We start from the raw sequence: 23,652 nt of genomic DNA on the forward strand, positions 1-23,652 counted from the left end.
GGCACTGGCGATTCCTGCGTTTGCCACCCTGCGCCGGCTGCAGGTAAGAGTGGGGGGGAGGCCACCCCCCAAAACTCATGCTCCTTGCTACACCACTGCTTCCTACATAATTTGGCAGCCAAAGCTTCACTGTGAATACACAATATTCTGGAAGAAGATGAACTGACGGGGGCTTGGTGTCCGATCTCATTTCAAGATGTGAACAAAATGGCTATCCCCAACATACCTGATGGCATGCATCTGTCGCTTATTTTCTAGTATTTATTCCATCAGGATTCAGATCCTAAGTTTTTCATATTAAGTATAGCTGTGACTTTCAAAGTTCATTTAGTGTAGTCTCATTTCCTAGATGAAATGACCTCATAAAACATCATGTGTATCACGATTTGTTTACCGCGTCCAACAAATTATCTTCTCTATGCATACATTATATACTGATCTTCGCAAGCAGTTAATGTCTTCAAGTAACCTAGATTGATGAGTTGCCCATATGGCACAGCCCCACTCTGTCAAAACCATGTCCCGCATAGCCCTAGACTCCCATGTGACTTTTAAGCTTTTAAGCTGCCAAGGAGGTTAACTGTTACACCAGCAAGCCCTGCTCTCAGAGGTGTACCGTAAGCCCAAATAGTGAACGGCCCAGGGTATAATCTCTATGCTGATAATTTAAGTATCTCATGTGGTTTCATCAAAGATGTAGTTTTGGGGAGGCCCATACCCAGGTTAGCACATTACGCCATGCACTGGCATCGCATGGGTGCCATGGGTTGTAAAGAAGGCAAACAAAATCTGCCCCTTTCCCCTCATTGAGTAGTAAAAGGGGCGTACTGCTGCTCTCACATGTGAGCTGCTCTAGTAATTGCTGTAATAGCCATATCTCTGCCCCTAATTAACAATGTCATTTTACAGGTTATACACCAGTCAGTATTCCATACACTTCTATTTGTCTCAACCAAATTGCATTTTTCATTAAATGAAGCGTGTAATATTTTGTTTTCTTAATATGAGAGTTTCCTTTCAAAATATAAAACTAGAATTGGCAAAGCCAATATTGCCAATGATTTTAGGAGCTGCTTTTAGGGACATATTGCCAATACTTTTAGTTCATGCTGTTTCGCACCAGCAAAAAACATTTGTTGCAGATGCTGTGCAGCATTGGCCAAAACAAAAACAAAAGAAAAAGTAGATATGCAATGACAAGATCACTTGTGGGACCCACGATATTTGGTAAGAATGTGCATGCATCCCCATGCATATGCACTTATGCAAAACGACACACTTGCCATTTGTTTTTACCAATCCAACATGAACGAGTGAATTAAAAAAATTAAACTGGAGAAGCTTGAAAAAAGTTTTTCTGTAAGGCGGAGTGGGAGGCAACAATTTGGTGCTGCAACCTTCCAAAAAACAAAAAATTCATTCAAAAAAGGGTAATGGGGCAAACAGAGAAGCAGGTGGGAAGTAGCAATGGGGAGTTAGCAAAGGTAAAGCAGTGAGAAACACTAGATTAAAACTACAATCTAATTTTAGTTCTTGTTTGAGTATTTACTTAAAAGTTCTTTCACCTGATGTGCAAATTTCGCTAATTTGACCCGTTCTATTGCAGTCTCCAAATTGAAGAGAAATTTCATGGCATTTGCGCAGGTGCGTATGTCATATTTTAAAAACAGAGGTTTCAATAAAGTGCAACGTGCATAGTCCAAACATTGGCATGTGCAAACCAAGTAAGCACTGGATTCCTCAGCAGTGTCATGATTGGTAGGGTGGCCTGGTTCAGCGCACAATCAGGTAGTGGGAACAGTGCAATACACCCGTGTGGAGAACGTGCGAAGTGCGCATGTCTGTTTGGCCGGCCCAAGACAGCCAGCCAAACCATCATACACACTTAGAAAGTGCTCATCACTCCCCCCCCCCCCTGCTATGTGCGCAGCCCAGTCAGCCCGCCCTGCACCCCACCTAAAAGAAACACTACAGAGCCAGTATTGAAAAATAAAATGATAATAACATGGCGATATTATAATTTTATTTCTCCTGTGGGGCAACGCAGCTCCGCCTTAACGGAGGAGCCACCACTGATTACATTTCCATACCCTGGTGCATGAATGCCACAAATTAGGCTAAAAGGGAATACAAAGCATTTGGATAACATGACAGAACTAGCGTACTATAAATAGTCTGGTAAGCATGTATCCCTCTTCCAGCACATTTGCTGCTGTATCTGATCTTCATCAAAGCTGGTGGCCCTGTGGCGTGTAGTTGACATTTGTAACAAGCACGAGATTTACAATCTAACTAAATTTACACACAACAGTTTAGTAAACTCTCGACAGGCTTAGTCGAAATCCCAATCTCATAGACTCAACACCCGCATGCTTACTCACAGCGATTCATTTGCAAAAATATATAGTTGCAAGGGACCAAAAATGCTCTATAGAGATGATACTGTTTCTGATGAATAACTGGGTTGCCGGGTACCAAGGCTGCAGAGTCTTGATTCCATTTGGTGCCTCTTCCTTCCATCACCCTACACTTCTCCTAATCTCACTCTTGCACTTTTTTATTTCAGCTTTCTCCTTTTTTTAGTTTTCAGATCATTCTCCTTCTCTTTCCATTTTGTTTGATCAATTGTATTTCTCCACTTTATTGTATTTTATGGCTGGATGCCACTTTTATGCTTTGCATTATGTACATAGCTACAAGATTTGGTATTTCTTTTTTTAAAATGTTTTTTATGCTGGTCTCTTATGGCTATTGGCCGAAATAAAGGGTATTGACTGACTGACTTTCCCTTTTCTGCACTTCTTGCTGTGCGTCAAAGTCTAATGATGAAATCTCTTCAACTGAGTGCACAAACACATAGCATTGCTATCTGATATAAAACATTACAGTGGGGTTGCGTGGGGCAACCCGTATTATTTTTGCCATGCAGAAATAGTAAAAGTCCATTGAACCTAAGGAAGTAGGTTATGATGATGTGTTATTACTCTTACTCGAGAAATCTGTAGGGTTCACAAAGAATGTGGTTCGGACTCCCCACTAGCGTCCAGCTCCAAGGCATCAGTGGTCACTGCCAATTAGGAGATTGGAGGGGGCACGAAGATGACCTTCCGCACAAGGTTAAGCACATTTGTTGTAATTCAGAGATCTCAATCTCTGAGTAACATAAGTAGACACAGAAGTATTATTTGTATATGTAACATTGGCATGGAAATGTATCACACTACATTTATTTACTCAATAAGATTAATACAGTTAAGATTTATACATTGCTAGACTACTAGGATTTACAGAAGTAAACCGGTGAGAATCCCTTGATACACATTGGATGGGAAGCCGGTTCCGTCCATGCCATATGGTCTTCTTGTGAAACTAATAACTAATCAATTTGGAGATTCTCCTAGGATGACCACCATCCTCCAGGTCATTCCAGACACAGTGTCCGGTTCTTGACCTCTGGGGATAACTTAATGCATTCTGGATGTTGCAGACTTGTTTTGCTCTCTTGGAACTAATTTGACTAACACATCGGAAAAAACAATGAGCTGAGGGTCAAGTGTTCACGACTGGAGACAGTGTTGCTAAAAACCTGGATTGAGGTTTCCACCCTAGATCCTAATAGGAAAAAAACAAATAGTCTTGTGAGATTTGATTTATGGATGTTTCTAGGAATGGAAAAAAGGGGTGGAAATGCAGGGATTCAAAATTAGAGAAACTGGATTTCCAAAAGGCCTAGCATCTGAAGTTAATTGGAAAAAACCTTTTGGATATGTCTCAAGACGTTAATTTAAATAAAATATACTGGAGAATGTCATTTTGTTGTGGAAATGAGAAACCATATTAATTCCACTGGTATGTTGAACAGCATGAATGGCCTGATGAATTCTTTAGGAGCAGAAACTTAATGTGACATTCCTGAACGTGTTAGAGTCCTACAAAACATTTTCTTTTATAGGAAAATCTGACCTAACTCCTGCTTTCCTAACTATAATTTGTAATTTAAAAGATTACCTTATGTTACCTACCACTTTTAATGAACTTCTTGTGTGGCTTCTAAAAAGCAACAACTCATCTGCCAAAAGCACTGGCAAAGCGAACATGCCTGGTGTTTGCTGCCAGCTATTCGGCTTTATCAATTCTTGTTTTGTCATCGTTTTTGTAAAACTTTATTTCTGAGGAACTATCTGGCCCCGCTAATATAAAAAATAAACATTGGCTCAAAGCATAAATATTTTTGTTCTCACAAAGCACACTTCACCATAGCAGTCCCTGGCACTGAATGAAGCTACTTTGTGAGGATGTGCTCTTTGAGAAACTGCAAAAGGCCTTCAGCCAGTGACTGAAGTCACAGAGACGTTAGTGAGTGACTAAAGTGGGCCAAATCATTTTCCCTTGCTATATCCTGTAATGGGCGGAACAGAAAACTTTAAATGACACAACTGAAGAGGGCTGGTCGGACAGTCTCTATGAATAGATATAGATGGATCTAGATATATATATATATATATATATATATATATATATATATATATATATATATATATATAAATATAATATTTTTGTCAAATCAAAGGCCTAAAAACATTTGTTTGGCAGAATGATACAAATCAGCTTTCTTCTCTCCTCACCTCAGATGTACTCTCAGCAATTTGTCCTGGCAGGGGCTAAGACGGCCTGCGCCGGAGGAAATGTTCACTTCTAAGGTTTGCTGGCATTTGTGATTTATAATAATCGAAATACAAACCTTCTGTTACATATGTCCTTGTGTTAGTCTCATTGAAACCTACTCAAGATCCATTGACCTCTACTCTGGCTCGTTTCACACTGTATGTACCAATGTTCCAGAACAAAGCATCACGATAATCCTAACCCAGCTCAACCATCTTGCCTTTGAAAAACCAATCTTAAGACCTTTCTTTTTGAACTCTAGTTGCAATTGGCTGTAGAATGTGCCTAGTGGTGATGCTTTCATAGTTTGATATCAAAAGGAAGGAGTAACGGGCTATTGCAGCTTTAGAAGAGCAGGAGGTCCAAACACAACATGCCCAAATATATGTCTAAACAAAAGTAGTCGTGTAGTTCCTAAGAAACAGAGGAGAGTAACAGTCAGTGATGCAGATGAATTATGGCAGGGTAACCAGACTGTAGCCCTGGGAATACATTTTTTTGGATTTAATGCCCTCACACACCCTTTCAGGAGTCATGCTTCATCATTTGGGCCTGCTCCTCGTTGGGTCGGCGGTGCAATACCCAACGGGCGACACCTCAAAGAGGGGCTCTTTGGCGGAGATCTTTTTCCAACAGCCTTGTGTTAGTCTCATTGAAACCTACTCTAGATCCATTGACCTCTACTCTGGCTCGTTTCACACTGTATGTACCAATGTTCCAGAACAAAGCATCACGATAATCCTAACCCAGCTCAACCATCTTGCCTTTGAAAAACCAATCTTAAGACCTTTCTTTTTGAACTCTAGTTGCAATTTGCTGTAGAATGTGCCTAGTGGTGATGCTTTCATAGTGCCATACCCGACGCTTAATTTGTGAAAGAAAGCGTGTCGGCACCCAAGCTCTGCTCGAAAGCCTGCAAGCAGTGCAATTAAATCTCAGTGTGCCAAACACCAAGGCTAGCAGCCTTAAATCTAACTCATGCCTCTTCAATCCACTACAGGCAGTCCCTGCCCCCAGTGGCTTACCGAAACTTGATGGACCTCCCCACTGCAAAGAGTGGAACTCTCAGGACAGGTACCTGCCAGTATCAAAGGGGGTCCCCTGAGATCAGCCCCCCACAACACCTGGGCTGTGGGGGTTTTGTTATGCCACTGCCTGCCCCTTTATCACACTCTTGCAGGTTCCTTCTTTCTCCATTTGTGACGGTTTTTCCATCTTTACGATCTTTGTGTTATCTCTCTCTTGCACTCAGTAAACATATGATGTGGAAAAATGCTGTTACTCATAAATATGTGCTGGTGGCCCCCACTGGCTCAAATTAAACACTGGCCATACCATACAAGTCTCTTATTTAGTCAAGTCCCCTCCTAATGCCCCAGAGAACCGCAGCATTACAATTGAGCACTACCAGTCTTAACAGGCATGAAGCAAAACTGATTCATTTTGTATGGGAGCACATGTGCAACTGGGTTCAAAGCACTGGCCAAGATATCACAAATTGTATGTCTGTGCTTAAGATGACGGTTGCTTCTCAAAAAGTAAAGAGCTAATAAAAAATAAAAATTTAGAACAAATGGCAGTAGAGTCTTTAACCCCTTGTGTGCGCGTGACGGCCGGGAGCCATCACACGTCACGGTGGGCATGTGCGGAGGAAGGCCCACGGCCGTCCGAACCCCGCCTACTCTCTATTTCCTCAGCACCACGGTGGAATTTGCGCCGTAGTCAAGGGGTTAAGAATACACAGAATTTTGTTGCAGAACCGTCGTAGTTAATGTAATGTGTAAGAAGGTAGTTAATGTATGTAGGTGCTATTTGAGATCTTCCTTCTGAGCCTTGGAAGAAATGAAAAGTGGTTTGTAGCGTTATTCCAGCAGGGAATGACGTCCTCAAAAGCACTCAGAGAAACTATTTCCTTTCAAGGTTTGATATTTCAAATAAAGTTGTATTCAAAATTTTCAATTCATTGAGTCATTCGTTTCATTCGCAATCAATGTTAATTGTTCATCATTTATAATACAAAGCCCAATGCATTTCGGGCAATTTTGCCCTTCTTCAGGGGCATAGTTATTCTTGGTTCAAAAACAAAAATGTTCTAATTAAAGATTGGTCGATCGAAGTAAAGGCCCTGAATTACGGCAGCGTCAGCTTGCTCAGCTGTCAGAGATATTGAAGTTCAATGTTACGGGCCGAGTTCCGTGTGAGAATCCCGGTGAAGGGTTTTCTTATCGAGCACGTCGAGGTAGACAGCGTGTTGATTGTTAGCCACGGACGGCCGGGAGCCATCACACGTCACGGTGGGCATGTGCGGAGGAAGGCCCACGGCTGTCCGAACCCCGCCCACTCTCTATTTCCTCAGCACCACAGTGGAATTTGCGCCGTAGTCAAGGGGTTAAGAATACACAGACATTTTCAACCACCTTAAATGTAATACTAAGAAATAGGCACATACCTTTTCAGGTGGAAGCATGTCGTTGTCTACCTCTATGGACCTTGGTCTCAGCTTGATTGGTCGATCTTTAAAAATATCCCCAAAGCCAAATCCTCGGATCTTCTTGGGCTGGTTTCTTTCACCCGTCAATGTCCCATTGGCCCCATCTGATTTTGTGCTGCTCGAATCACCGCCATCACTCTCTGAGCCGGTGGCATCCTTTGCACCTGCAAAACACATTAATATGAAAGAAATCTGTTTTGCAGTAACTGCAAAAATCCAAAGTTTACAGGCTTGCATCCAGCAGTGACCAATGTACAGGTGTGATTGCTGCCAGCAGTAATCTGATGTGCCAATAAGTGATATCCAAGTCAACATCACCTAATCTACTCAACTTTATTAAATATTTCAAAGTTTGAACGGAACATAAGTTGGGGTTATTTATTCAGGAGATGGATAAGCGTGAGAATGAGCATACAGAGCCTCTTGGTTGCCAAGGAAGGGTTCTTTAAATAATTTAGCTGGAATGGCTCCTCCGTTGGAGCAGAGGAACATCGCCCCACTTAAAATCCCCCCACATCCCTGAAAAATAAAATAGTTATTTATTACCATTATATTTTTCATCTCTGTCCCGAGCAGAGCATTAGGAAGGGGGCGGGCGGTGGTGCTGCTAAGTGACAGCAGCAGGGAGGAGGGTGGGCTGTCCTTGCACTTATTTAAAGTGCACATGTCTTTTTGGCATGGGCGTCCGCAGACATTTTCCCAGGGGGGGGCAAAATGTTAACATCATCACCATCCTCCGACATGATGTGTGCCAGGTGGGGCACAAGAAACACTGGGGCGCAGAACTGGGATGGACTCAATTAAATGCCAGGAATCCAGGACATGTAAATGACCCTGCCACAGGCCAACAAATACCACCTGTTGGGAAAACGCTAAACTTTCTGACAAGGTGCTTTATCTCTGTGTGCTAGGTGTGCAGACTTCCAGGTCCTCGATCCAACACCAATCAAGGCTGTCTTCAGCACGATTCGATTTTTATCAGAATACTTTAAAACAGCCTATGATTAAAGCACCAGATTAAATATATTGTATGCACAGTGTATGTTAGGGATTATTTGTAGCACACATGTTTACCAATATTGGCTTCTTGGTGCTAGAATTCATGATAACTTTTATCCAAAGTTAAAGCACAACGTCAAAGTTAGTAATAAATAATTCAGCAATCACACACGCTAGTGATACGCCAATGGGTGCTCCCTTTACTAGAATTACCCGGGCATTGCTACATTTTACACACAATCAATTAATTTATACAAAATAAAATGTATAGGTCCAAATGTTAGCTATATTTTTTAAAAGAAACTTAGAGTCCCTCTACGTGTAGTCAATGTCAAACTGACAACGTGCCCACGTTTAGGGATACAATAATGGCCAGCTCCCTTATGCGGAAGCCTGGCACCGTAAATGTGTAGCACATGCGGTGCCCGCAGCGCGGCACATCACAGGTCCAGGGATGCTGAGTCTTACACAGTGGTCGAAGTGGGGGAAAAAAAGTAGGGGAACAGTGGGCGGAGAATCAAAGGGCGGGAATAACCCAAGGATTGGATCTGTGGGTGGAGCCAGAGGTGTGGCCAGAATGCGCAGACATCCCAATTTTTTGTATTTGTTTGGCATTTCACTGCCCATTTTAATCAACGAATGGATACACATGATTATTTAAGGTTATAATGAGTTATTGACATTAAAATATATTCACAAAGTGGGATATGCTTCTAATCACAGAATGTACCAAATACGATAAAATGTGGTCACACAAGCCATTTGTCTCCGAACCATGGAGTTTCTGTCATCAGCACTACTCCCTTTTTCCACAACAGCAGTTCAAACATGAATGGCAAAATATCCTAGTTTGCAAATGTATGCTCTAAAATGATGGCTCTTTCATATTTGCCTCATAATGCAAGATCTGCTGCATGATTTGACCATTTAAACTAATAAATTGTTTGTAGCTCAAACATATCTAAAGTTAATATAAAATGTGACTTGTGTTGCTGCAGAGTGGATGGCCTATTGTAAAGGTTGACTGGTCACCTTTCTCACTGCTGCCTTTGTATGTTACACTAGTACAAATAAGGCAAAATCTTTCCAGAGACTGTTAGCATGTGTACACATGTCAAAATAATAAAATATCTGAAAATATACTGCATTACGCTGCAGCCTTTTTTTTAATGCATAATTTAGTCAACACTACGGCATAATGTTGTGACATCCTTTGCTGCATAATTAATCTCAGTGGCCCCACAGCAGGCAGCACATGTTAAAAGTGCTTGTGAATGAAGCCGGGTGACTGTAAGTTTACGAACTTAGTTTGGTGTGTGTGCAAATCCTGCACTGCCAATCCCTGGCGGGTTGCAGCTACTACTGCTGAAACAAGGCCAATGGAGGTACCTATGTTTAGGAAATTTGTATTGCGCACAAATACCCTGGGGTGTCTCGGCGCATAGGACTGTGAACCAGACTAGAGCACACGAAGGACTAACGGATTAAATAGCCAGGTCTTTAGTTTCCTAAAGATTATGGGTGAGGCAGACTGGCCTCAAGGGTAGGGCCAGCCACAGCACTGGTGGTGTCCTGTGCATTAATGTTTGTTAGTGCCCCCAATGACCACCTCTGCCATGGATTCCCTCACTACCACCCTTTAACTGTGCCCCCCATTTTCCATAACCACTCTCTCTCAGATGCATTTAATTTGATTTACAGCGCCACTCATACCATTGTAGAGTGTCAGAGCACTTTACATCACACACATTACACAGAGACAATCAATATGTGTGTAAATCACTGTATAGAAAATGTTACATAAGACTAAGGACTACAAGGTGTAGGAGTCACATGACAACCATACTAGTAGCCCCTATAGTTTTATAGTGATTGGTCTGGAGAAACACAATACTCAGAATTTAAAACGTAATATCATGGTGGGGGTTCTCCTTAATAATCAGAATTGATTTCTGTCCAAAAGAACACTTTTTGGGACATTAGCATAATCAAACACTGGGGGGAGAGGGGGGGGGGGGGCATAACGCTCTAAATTATACCTTGCAGTTTGTATACAGCTCTTAGATGACAGTTAATAGCTCACTGTTCTAAGTTAGGATTTTAACTTTTTAACTGCAAGTAACAAAAGGATCTCTCTGACAAAAGCAGTAGCCCACTAACCTATTTACATTATGTGCACTTTGTGATCTGCATGGCGCATGTTCTTTGCAGCCGGTACATTAACCCTCTGAGCTACCTTTCCACGAGTCAATTCAAATTTCAATTCAAAAGTCTTTATTTCGATAAGAATCATAAAAGACACATTAACAAGACAATTTACATTTATGACTGATTAAAACAAATCCAGCGACAAATAGCATCCAAAAAGCAGTAAAACATTACATAAGGTCAATTTCCATCATTAAAAATATAAATAATTAATTGATAAAATAATGTGGATTTTATGAACAGTTTGAATAGAATCCAATTTTTCAATCTATTAAAATTCAGATTATTTAAAAACACAGAAATAATTCCAACTCTGTAATACTCTAAAACAGTATACTGACAAGTGCAATTGTATATGATTAGATAAAAACACACAATACATCATTATATGCAAAGAGCTCGGGCTCGTGTGATCCACATCCAGTGGAGGAATTTTGCAACAGCTATAACCACAGGCTGTGAGTTGTTTGTTTTTAAGATCCTCAGTGCCTCACAACCTGTTTGTATACCAAGCTGGAGGCAAATGGGTCTCAACCATGACCTTCTAGGTACTTTATATTCGGGGCAAACGAATAGTATGTGGCCAATACTTTCCCTTTCGGAGGGACAAAAGGGACAAGTGGCACCGGAACCACTGCGCCATTTGGCAGTGTAACTGTTAATGGGTAACGTGCCAATCCTAAACTGATGGTATCTTTTCCTATCCCCAGGAACAGTTATATAGTCCCAATAGCCCTCTAAGTCTGCTATATGCTTAATGTCTAAAAAAGCAGCGGTCAGGGAAGGGCCCCTACAGCGACCAAACCTTTTCTGGGCTACCAGACTTCAATAAAGATCTCTAAAACGATTCCTCGGTGGAAAGACATTGGCCTTAGGATCTTGTCAAAGAGGTAATAACCCCATTGCTTTATAAGTTACCCTAACCTCCCTCATCCATGAAATTTTATGGGCCCTATCTGCATTTCGTACATCCATAAATGCTCGAGCATACTGGAAGAGTTCTGGGGTAACTCGCAGTCTTCTCCAGTAGGCTATCGTTCTGTAGCGAGCCATGTCCTCCAAATGCAGGCAGCCCAGGTCATACAAAAGAGGTGTCCCGGGGGTTGACGCCGGGAGACCTGTAATTCCCCATAAGAATTTATTTTGTGCTATCGTTAGACAACTAAGGTTACTAAGCCCCCACAATTCTGCCCCATAGAGAACAGCTGAGCCTATCTTCGAGTCATCAATCTTAAGAACTGGGCTGCCCGGCCTAGTATGGGAGAAATAGAATTCCTTTGTTAGGGCCCCTGCCAGTTGTGCGTGTTTTATGGCCAATTGGTTAGTATGGTGTTTCCAATCCATTTTGGAAGCCAGGGTGATACCCAAGTATGAGAAAACCTCTGTCTGCTCGAGCTGTACCCCACTCACGAGTGCCATCCCTCTGCCTTGCTTAGATTTATGTAGGACCATAAACTTGGTTTTATTAACGTTTATAAGAAGTCCGTGGTCTTTGCAAAATAATTCAAAAACATCTATGGCCTTCTGTAGGCCCTGCTGGGTTTTTGAAAATAAAAGGGTGTCGTCGGCAAACATCAACAGGGGGATCAGCTTGCCATCCAACTTGGGGGCATCAGTAGGTTGGTTTTCATAATAGCCGATCACCCTGTTGATGTACAACGAAAAGAGGTCGGTGCCAAAACGCACCCTTGGCGCACACCCCTGGCGATTGGGAATTTATCTGTAACGCTCCCCTGTTGATTCCAGCGGACTTGGGCGTAGTTACCCTCATGTAACTTAATTAAAAAGGAAAGAATGTTCAAGGGCATACCCTGTTCTAAAAAGACAGTCCACATTTTATGACGGGGCACCAAATTGAACGCTGATTTCAAATCAATAAAAGCAGCGTACAGTGTACCCCCCCCCCCAATACCACCACCCGCCAATAAATTAAAACAAATCTGAATACTTGATCGATCGTACTAGTGTGCGTACGAAACCCAGCCTGGAGTGGAGAGAGTACCTCTTCCTCTTCAATCCATGCTTGTATCCTCTGAAGGACAAGCCTAGCTACTGCTTTTTGAATACAGTCATTTAAACTGATGGGCCTGTAATTTCCCGGGTCTGAGCGGTCCCCTTTCTTGTGTAGGGGAATTATCACAACGCCCTTCCAGATTTTGGGTATGGGTGAGCCCTTTGCGATACTGTTTATTAGCATTAATATGTAAGATGACCAGACCTCCTTGTCATGCATGAATAGGTCAGCAGGGATTGAGTCCAAACCAGGTGCCCTGCCTTTGGGGATGTTATCCAACATCTTTCTAACTTCAATTCTAGTTAAGCATAGGGGGATAATATCTTGCTCAATGGCGATAGGAGCATCGCTATCACCCAGCAGCTCAAAAGGGGCAAACTGGGTGGCATAATGGGAAACCCATAAGTTCGGGGGAACATGGTTTGTTGGTTCTGCTCTTTTGAACCCCCTACCCCACCTGACCATATCCCAAAAGGTACACATAGAGCGTTCTTTGCTAGCTCCCAGGAGCTCAGCCCAGTAGTCCTCATCCCATGCTCGTTTGGCATCATGTTGCGTTTTCTTATATAACTCTCTAGCGCTCTTAATGTTTTCTCTATCTTTTGATTTAACAGCTTCCGCTAGACCTTTATATGCGGCCCTACAGGACTTCCCATACCACTGTTCTTCTTTTCTAACACACCTATTCTGTTTGTTTAAAATCTTCTTTAAAAAGTAGCTACTCAGCTGTCTAAAAAATTTGGAATGAATGAGATTGACATTAAACTCAATTTCCTGCTTGGTGGAACAATTTTGAATTTCCTCTGTTGCCTGAATAGTTAGCTCTTTCATAGCAACTATGTTCTCTTCAATCGCCACACAGTCGACCCATTTGATTCGCCGAAGATCATTAGAAAGGACTATTTCCACACAGCCTAACGGGACATCCTGGACTTTGGACTTAAATAACAAAGGATATTAGTAGCGGGTCATGATCACTCTCGACCCTCTGTTCAATCTTCATATCCTTAATATGTTGCCAGTGCTCCTTGTTAGTAAGGATGTAATCAATACGACTCCTTGAGGTCCCATTATTGAAAGTAAACGCTCCCTGGGTATCAGAGGCAGTGCGTCCATTAGTTGCGCGCAGCCCATGCCCTACACAGAGGGTTTTAAGCTGAAGGGCAGTCTCCGTCCACTTTTTAATTGGCACTAGTGACAGCGAGGGGATATTCCAAGCTGTGTCTTCTTCTGTGGTCAAGTTGATGTCATTCCTATCCAACGGTTCGAAGCAACAGTTCAGGTCCCCTCCTACAATATTATTTCCTTTACTGCGATAGCTCTCAAGAAGAGCATCTAGTTGATCAATTATATGGGAGGATTTACCCCCCGGTTGTCCCCGTGAGTATATATTAAAAATATAAAGGTCATTGAAATCAACGCTAGAAACATGAATTTAGAGGATATCATTGCTTTTAGTGTCCAATTGGTGGATAATATATGTACTATCCTGCTTAACCCACATTATTAGGCCCCCCTTTGGTCTACCTTTTAAACTTGGGATGGCTGGGATAAAGAAATTTAGATATCCAACTCTATGTTCTGGTTCTAGCAGCCAGGTTTCTTGTAGCAGGATAAAATCCATTAAATCTACGAAAGCCAACCATTCTGTAGAGTTTATCTTGCTTCGAAGCCCAGCAATATTCCACGAGATCAGTGATGCGAGAGGTGTGACTGTTTACACATTCATAGTGGGCCTTCAAAATAAGTAATCTGCCAGATTGACCTGTGGTATCATTACAGGCCATAATGTTTCCCATCGGTTTCCTACTTTCCTTTAAGGGAAGTCAATCATTATCATTCAGGGAGCTAAAAATATCAAATCTGTTGCTTGTTGGAAACAAATTGGGTGTTGGAACTGCCTCTAGTACATCATTTCTGGGATCATGGATTCCTGAGTGAAGAGGTGGTTGATAAAAGTAACCCAGAGGTAAGACATTGACACTATCGTGATGGATCCTGGCAGATCCTGCCTGCTTCAGAATATGTCCCACTAACTCAGGGGAACTGAAGCTCACTACCACACAGTCCCCCTCCAATCTTTTCCTGGATCTGCCCACCCATGTGACTCTTCTAACCATCTTAAATTTACTATATAACTGCTCACCTAACACTGTTTTATTATTTAAATAATGGAGAGCCTTATTCTTAAGTGTTGACCAATGCTCCTCCTTGGTCTCCGGTATTTTAGGAACATTGGCCAGTATGATGGAATACGGGCAAGCCTCGGGGGGGGGGGGGGAGATGGAGGGAGATGTTCCTGGGAGAGTAATTGCCAGTCAACTGAAGCCTTCCAACGGGGCCCTTCGGGCCGGATTCTACCCCTAGGGTAGTGTTGACAGGTGGAGCCATCTGTTTTAGTGCTTGAGTGTTATGGTCAGCAGAACAACTTCCCATGTCCAATGGCACTTGTACTATTACACTAGCAGGACAAGCACTAGTGGGTTCGGACTCTTTGGTATTAGTGGTGTGTTTAATAGTGATGTGTTTTTCTAAATTACCCAGTCTTCGGTCTAGGGATTCTAATTTCTCCATTACTGGGAATATAGATACCTTAAACATATCCTCAATATGCCCAATAATCTCTGGTCTGACAGCCACACTATAGGGATCGGCGTTAGGTGCCGAGGACTTCCTACCTCCTAAGTGTAAGGAACAACTACTCAGGGTATTTAATATCTCTGTTTGGTTACCCAGCCCAGATGTGACATTTTTGCGCCTTGGCATTTTTGCCGGTTGACGACTACCTTTCGGGGCACAATTTGCTTTCCTTTTCCCTATGGGGTCTTTAGATCTAATCACAGCTGGTGGAGCCCGGGAACGGCTATAGCATGGCACTCGTGGTGAGGGAGGAGGAGTAGGTTCGGGGGAACTAATTGAACCCATGGTATGGCCCACTGTCCCCGGGGTATCCATTGCAGGTAGGTCAGCAACCTGCGATGGTTCAAGTAAAGGCGGAGACGCCGGAGTAGGTGAATCGTGGACTAAAGCCTGAACCATCAAGACACTAAATGGTTCCAGTGATAACCTTTTCTCAGTGCGTTCAATCTCTTTTGACAAATCAGTTTCAGCACGTTTCAGATAGTCTTCCATTGTCCTCACACGCCCCCTAGCTACCCCCCTCTGCGAGTAAGCTTACTCATAATCGTTAGTCAACAGTGATATACCAGCAATAGATTAACAAAATCGTGAGTAATTATGGAGAGGATGGTATTTACATACGCACAATAGCAAGATTTTGTTCATGTCTCTGGAGAGAGATCAGTTGGCGATGTTAGAGGGGTGGCCCGGACCGTCCTCCTCTGGCCCGGATGGCCACAGATGGCCCACCCTTGTCCCGGGTTTCTCCCCCGCGACGCGGGAGTACTCGCAGTCTTTTGTGCCCCACTGGGCGCGTGATGGAGTGGGCGTGGACCTCAGGGCTTATGGGAAAAGTAGTTTCCCCCGCTCGGCGGCCGCTCGCAATGACCAACAGCAGCGGCAACGGGGGAAACCAAGAAACAGTCCAAAGTATCCAGCAGGGTTTCAGAGAGAATCCAGGTGAGTCTTGCCTCAAGGAAACAACAGCAATAGAGGAACCCATTGAGTCAAAACTTCCACTAGACAAAATTCTGATCTCTCTCCAGGAAGAACATTAGTCACCAGAGTCATCGTGACATTTTTATTGTTTCCGAAAATTGCTGGAGGCCAGGAAGGAGGCAGCTAGCGTTTTTAAAACCATAATATACTTGCAAACATGATGCCTCCACCTAAAGTCAGCACCTGGTGTGGTCACACTGGTTGCACTGCCCTAGAGCTGGCCCTTCAAGGGTCCTGTGACCTCAGTGACTGTTGTTCTAGGGTGTGCTGCTTCATGGCCCTGCCCTCAAGACTGGAGGTGAACTTCAGTATGGATAGTGGTGGACAAGCCTGAAAGGTTAACCTACACTTGTCACATTGCCAAAACGAATACCGGCTCCAGGAGGGGTCGCAGCGCCTCGCAGTACGCCGTACTGACCTGCAAATCCACTGACAGCGCCGCTGGGTTCCTGACGTTGTGGTCGCCCCCGCCGCCGAGCAGCACCATCGCACGGCCGCAGAGCGGGGCAGACCACAACTCCCAGCCTGCCTAGCACTAACACCGCCCACTTCCTGTACACATATTTACAACAAGGGGTGGTGAGGGACAGAGTCTCTGAATTAAGCAGAAAGCTCTCACCCAGTCAAGAGATCAGGGCTAGATCCAACACCGTTTTTTAGCTCACTGCACCATCCCAGTTTCAGAACCTGGCTGTATGCAAATTAGTCTGTTCCTGTCCCAGTGCATGATGGGAACAGGGCAAACCAAGCTACAAAAGCCAATTCTTACACTGGGAAGGAAACAAGCTCCCGGGGACCGGTTTCTGGCATTACAGCCGTCTTCGGCCCGGTTTGCTTGAATCCTGATGGTGCAATGAGCAAGGGTCTCACATCTGAGAATACCCTTCCACGCTTAGGGTGGACAAAAATATTTACAACAAGGGGTGGTGAGGGACAGAGTCTCTGAATTAAGCAGAAAGCTCTCACCCAGTCAAGAGATCAGGGCTAGATCCAACACCGTTTTTTAGCTCACTGCACCATCCCAGTTTCAGAACCTGGCTGTATGCAAATTAGTCTGTTCCTGTCCCAGTGCATGATGGGAACAGGGCAAACCAAGCTACAAAAGCCAATTCTTACACTGGGAAGGAAACAAGCTCCCGGGGACCGGTTTCTGGCATTACAGCCGTCTTCGGCCCGGTTTGCTTGAATCCTGATGGTGCAATGAGCAAGGGTCTCACATCTGAGAATACCCTTCCACGCTTAGGGTGGACAAAAATATTTACAACAAGGGGTGGTGAGGGACAGAGTCTCTGAATTAAGCAGAAAGCTCTCACCCAGTCAAGAGATCAGGGCTAGATCCAACACCGTTTTTTAGCTCACTGCACCATCCCAGTTTCAGAACCTGGCTGTATGCAAATTAGTCTGTTCCTGTCCCAGTGCATGATGGGAACAGGGCAAACCAAGCTACAAAAGCCAATTCTTACACTGGGAAGGAAACAAGCTCCCGGGGACCGGTTTCTGGCATTACAGCCGTCTTCGGCCCGGTTTGCTTGAATCCTGATGGTGCAATGAGCAAGGGTCTCACATCTGAGAATACCCTTCCACGCTTAGGGTGGACAAAAATATTTACAACAAGGGGTGGTGAGGGACAGAGTCTCTGAATTAAGCAGAAAGCTCTCACCCAGTCAAGAGATCAGGGCTAGATCCAACACCGTTTTTTAGCTCACTGCACCATCCCAGTTTCAGAACCTGGCTGTATGCAAATTAGTCTGTTCCTGTCCCAGTGCATGATGGGAACAGGGCAAACCAAGCTACAAAAGCCAATTCTTACACTGGGAAGGAAACAAGCTCCCGGGGACCGGTTTCTGGCATTACAGCCGTCTTCGGCCCGGTTTGCTTGAATCCTGATGGTGCAATGAGCAAGGGTCTCACATCTGAGAATACCCTTCCACGCTTAGGGTGGACAAAAATATTTACAACAAGGGGTGGTGAGGGACAGAGTCTCTGAATTAAGCAGAAAGCTCTCACCCAGTCAAGAGATCAGGGCTAGATCCAACACCGTTTTTTAGCTCACTGCACCATCCCAGTTTCAGAACCTGGCTGTATGCAAATTAGTCTGTTCCTGTCCCAGTGCATGATGGGAACAGGGCAAACCAAGCTACAAAAGCCAATTCTTACACTGGGAAGGAAACAAGCTCCCGGGGACCGGTTTCTGGCATTACAGCCGTCTTCGGCCCGGTTTGCTTGAATCCTGATGGTGCAATGAGCAAGGGTCTCACATCTGAGAATACCCTTCCACGCTTAGGGTGGACAAAAATATTTACAACAAGGGGTGGTGAGGGACAGAGTCTCTGAATTAAGCAGAAAGCTCTCACCCAGTCAAGAGATCAGGGCTAGATCCAACACCGTTTTTTAGCTCACTGCACCATCCCAGTTTCAGAACCTGGCTGTATGCAAATTAGTCTGTTCCTGTCCCAGTGCATGATGGGAACAGGGCAAACCAAGCTACAAAAGCCAATTCTTACACTGGGAAGGAAACAAGCTCCCGGGGACCGGTTTCTGGCATTACAGCCGTCTTCGGCCCGGTTTGCTTGAATCCTGATGGTGCAATGAGCAAGGGTCTCACATCTGAGAATACCCTTCCACGCTTAGGGTGGACAAAAATATTTACAACAAGGGGTGGTGAGGGACAGAGTCTCTGAATTAAGCAGAAAGCTCTCACCCAGTCAAGAGATCAGGGCTAGATCCAACACCGTTTTTTAGCTCACTGCACCATCCCAGTTTCAGAACCTGGCTGTATGCAAATTAGTCTGTTCCTGTCCCAGTGCATGATGGGAACAGGGCAAACCAAGCTACAAAAGCCAATTCTTACACTGGGAAGGAAACAAGCTCCCGGGGACCGGTTTCTGGCATTACAGCCGTCTTCGGCCCGGTTTGCTTGAATCCTGATGGTGCAATGAGCAAGGGTCTCACATCTGAGAATACCCTTCCACGCTTAGGGTGGACAAAAATATTTACAACAAGGGGTGGTGAGGGACAGAGTCTCTGAATTAAGCAGAAAGCTCTCACCCAGTCAAGAGATCAGGGCTAGATCCAACACCGTTTTTTAGCTCACTGCACCATCCCAGTTTCAGAACCTGGCTGTATGCAAATTAGTCTGTTCCTGTCCCAGTGCATGATGGGAACAGGGCAAACCAAGCTACAAAAGCCAATTCTTACACTGGGAAGGAAACAAGCTCCCGGGGACCGGTTTCTGGCATTACAGCCGTCTTCGGCCCGGTTTGCTTGAATCCTGATGGTGCAATGAGCAAGGGTCTCACATCTGAGAATACCCTTCCACGCTTAGGGTGGACAAAAATATTTACAACAAGGGGTGGTGAGGGACAGAGTCTCTGAATTAAGCAGAAAGCTCTGTTCATCACCACCCCCTTTTGTAAATCGATTTTGGCCACTATAGGTGTGGCAGGGTATACTCAGACATGAGTCCCTTTCTCACTGCTCCATCAGGATTCAAGCAAGCCGGGCCGAAGAGGCTGAAATGCCAGAAACCGGTCCCCGGTAGCTTGTCTCCTTTCTGGTAAAGAATTGGCTTGGTAGTTTAGTCTGCCCTGTTCCCATGATGCACTGGGCCAGGGACAGACTGATTTGCATATAGCCAGGTTCTGAGCTGGGATGGGGCAGTGAGATAAATAACGGTGATGGATCAAGCCCTGATCTTTGGACTGGGTAAGAGTGGTCTGCTCAATTCAGACACTCTGTTCATCACCACCCCCTTTTGTAAATCACTTCCTGTACACAGCGCCAGGAGGCGCACAAAAGGAAACAGCTTCCTCCGCGTCGCGGACGCGTGCGGGCGGCGCCGGGCTGAGCCCGGGCAGAGGGCGGGCCGTCTGTGGCCGTCAGGGGACGACAGAGGACAGGACAGGCCGGACCCCTAACATCTATTTCGCCAGAATGGGTAAGAGAAAACTTCAGACCTCGATTACAGGGGGCACAAGTGAAGTTAAAATTGCCCGTAAAACAAATGCCTCTGAAAGCATCATGACATATTTAACATCAGCGGTGGGGAAGTTAAATAAAGAAATTGCCGAGAAAGAACGAGAACTTGGGTTGGAAGGTGCATTTAATGACCCTAAAGAGACAATGTTACCCCTAGAACCCAATATCATCATTACCACTGTACATGACATCGCACCTGAGCACCAAAACGCAGTATGCCAAGAAGACCCTATAGTTGTATCTGAGGCCCCTGAGCTTGCCCAAACTCTAGACGGGGAAGCACATCATATGCAAAAAACTAGAAAAACTGTGAGAATACACAAAACGCAAGCCTTGCGGCATAGAGCTAACACAAAATCATGACAACCCTCAACCAAGCTTGAAGGCTCAATAAAGGAAATGATTGAAAGGGTTCTAACAGACACCATCGAAACTACGTTGATCAAGATTTCAAGTGATATTGTAGAAACATTAAAAGACTGTATCTGGTATACTAAGCAAATGTGACAGAATGAACTCACTGTTACTCCAAAAGGTAACGGAGCATCTAGCCCTGGACCCACATCAGCCTCTGAACCAACAAAGTCAACCTATGGAGGAGTCTAATAGTGCCGTGATTATGCCTAATCTAATACCTTTGTCACATACTTCCACTCTGGATCCCACAAACAATACTAAAACTGCTGATAAAATTCTACATACAATCCGCCAGAATATTCCCGAACCTAAGCACAACTATAGACTCAATTCCAATGAAGAGGACGGTTCTAAGAGAAATAGCCAAAGATTGGGTAATGGACAACGTCTAAAACCCATGGTAAACTTACCTCCAGAGGCAACTCCGTTTGTGGCGGTACTGGTCAATGTACCGACGCTCAAACCAGGAGAGTCAGAAACCCAGTTAACCCTTATGGAAAACGTTAAGAGTTGGTGTGATACAAATTGCTCAGGCCCAAGTGATATTTCTGCATCTATAAGCCTGGCAAGAAGAGTAGCCTGGTTGGGTCCCACCGCCAAATGTTTTTCTGATGACTGTGTCATTGTAAACTTTAAGAATCCACATGTCTGCACTAGGCTATTTTGGTACGCTACAAATATTACACTTGGACAAATTCGTGCAGTTCCATTAGGTTTTTTCTATCCTCGCCCAGCACAACAAACTCCCTTGCCGATCGCGAACACAAGGAAAAACACCCCACGATACAATTCTCGCTTAGCTACCTGGGCAACTCAACCACTAAGCTCCCAATTGACCTATAACAACAAGCACTCAGTGACTACTACGCCTGTTTTGGAACTGAGAAACAGTTTCGCTGTCCTATCAGAACTTGATGGAAATAATTGACTGTCTCCACAGGAGGGGGTGGAGGAACAGCCCTGCGAAACCACAAAAACAAGAAATTTGAAATTAATGACTTGGAACATTTCTGGTCTTCAAGCCAAAAGGGAAGACGCACTATGGCTGGAAATCATAAAACAACATGATGTGATTGCACTACAAGAAACTTGGGACACTGAATGTCACTTTTGGGTAGAAGGTTATGTATCCTTTTTCTTAGCAGCACAAAAGTCACATAGGGGGCGAAGCAGGGGAGGTTTAGGGTTCTTAATCTCAGTGAGTCATATGGGGGTGATGAAAATTATTAATGCAAACTCTCCCAATTGCCTAGCTTTAGAGGTCCTGATGAATACGGGGGAAAATCCTCTATGTACATTTTTATAATTCAATTGAAGGCTCACAAGGTAGTGAAAATATCCTTATGTTGAATGATTTTTTAAATGATTATAAAAAGAGTCAATCTACATTTGTTCATTATATACTATTAGGTGATTTTAATACACATTTCTGTGAACTGAACTGTCAATACGGTGTTTTCCTGGAAGATGACTATTTGGCCCATCCGCACTTTGAACACTCAGCAAAGGGGAGTGCTTTAGAAGAACTGCTGATAGATCTTGATATATCAGAACCCGTTTTTGTGAACCCCAAAGACAGAGTTGCAACATATAGTGCCAGGGGTAGTAACACTATTATTGATTTCATTTTTGGGTCACCCAGTATTCTTAAAAATGTCATCTCCTATAATGCAACCCAGACGACATTTAGTGACCATAACCCGGTTATTATTGAACTAATTAATAGTAACCCAACCATTATAAATAATGGACTTCAACCAATTTACCCTACTAAAATTCGGGCTCATGACCAGGGTAGGCAGGTTAAATGGTCAAAGATTATTCCTGATGATTTTTTTTAATGATTTGTGTGGTAAAGTAGGATTAGAAATAAGCATTTGCAGAGATCCTTTGACTACTGGAGGGAATGTCATAAATGCCTTTGAAGTTATATGTAAAAATGTTGCTCAGACACTCATGTGTAAACCTAATCATAAGCCACGCAAAGTGTTTGGGTGGTTTAACGCCGAATGTTCAAAGGCTCACAAAATCTTACTAGATGCCTTGAAAACTACACCGCACGACACTGTAGAAGTGACAAGACTTAGGAAGGAATATAAAATAACGACAGAAGCACGCAAGAAAGAAATTAAAGCCAAGGCCTGGGAATCATTATATGATAGACTGACCTTGAGGGACAGTGCTAAGTTTTGGTCTATAGTGAATACACCACTGTTTAATGGTAGAGAAAACGAGGTGATGGAGGTTAACATTACTGAGAAACAATGGCTGGACCATTTTGAGATTATCTATGGCAGCAAGATCGCCACAACTCCTTTCACCCCCATAGAATCTATAATCCCAGAAACCCCGTTGAGAATTACGGTGAAGGAAGTACAAAATGCCATAGAAAATACAGCAGGTGGCAAGGCCCCCGGCCCGGACGGGGTTCCCGCTGATATGTACAAGGCACACTCCCATGTGTGGTCCATAGTCCTTGCAAATGTTTTTAACCTAGCTTGTATGGACAAATCTAATATTCCTACATCTTGGTCACAACTCCATCATTATTCCAATTTTTAAAAAAGGTCAAAGGGGTGACCCAAGGTGTTACAGACCGATATCGTTGATTGATTCGTCATTTAAGATACTAGGCAAAGTAATTTTAGATAAAATCAACAAGTGGGAAAAAGAAAATGAAATTTTATGTAATGCCCAATATGGGTTTAGAACTGGGAGGGGTACTGAGGACCAGTGTCTTAATCTGTATATGACCATCTGTAAATATACTGTTGCTGCTAGGGGGTCGATCCATCTGGCCTTTATGGACCTGTCCACAGCCTTCGACCTAGTTAATAGGTCGAAGCTGTGGACAATGCTCATGGAGATGGGTTTGGACCAAGCCCTTGTAAATTTTCTAGCCTATTTGCACAGAGATCTGACTGCATCAGTGCGTATGACAATGGATGGAAAATGCACCGCTGGGTTTAGATCAGCCAGAGGGGTACGACAGGGGTGCATCCTAGCCCCCATGTTGTTTTCTTTGTATATTAATTCATTGTATTCAATCTTATCAACTGCTACGCCAGATATACCTAGCATGGGTGGGTCCCCTCTGCCCGTACTGATGTATGCCGATGACACGGTCCTTATTTCTAGAACCCCAAATGGACTACAGCTGCTTCTTGACTCATTTGGGACTTTTATGCAGAAATTAGACCTGGTAGTGAATATGGAAAAGTCACACGTTATGTCACTGGGGAAAGGAAAGAAAACTACGAAA

The 23,652-nt window shown here is 43.9% G+C and overlaps 1 protein-coding gene across 1 annotated transcript in view; it reads right to left on the bottom strand.

Annotated features, from left to right (window-relative positions):
* Nucleotides 1-23,652, bottom strand: part of LOC147670601 (SH3 domain-containing kinase-binding protein 1-like) — a gene marked incomplete at both ends in the record, with an annotated part of 258,766 nt that overhangs the window by 229,599 nt on the left and 5,515 nt on the right. The window contains one exon of the mRNA XM_086948138.1: nt 7,115-7,320. Coding sequence (XP_086804264.1) covers nt 7,115-7,320 — 206 coding nt within the window. The remainder of the gene's footprint in view (nt 1-7,114; nt 7,321-23,652) is intronic.

This window comes from Lissotriton vulgaris, unplaced genomic scaffold (assembly GCF_964263255.1).
Source record: "Lissotriton vulgaris unplaced genomic scaffold, aLisVul1.2 SCAFFOLD_3152, whole genome shotgun sequence".
NCBI classification, from domain to species: Eukaryota; Metazoa; Chordata; class Amphibia; order Caudata; family Salamandridae; genus Lissotriton; species Lissotriton vulgaris.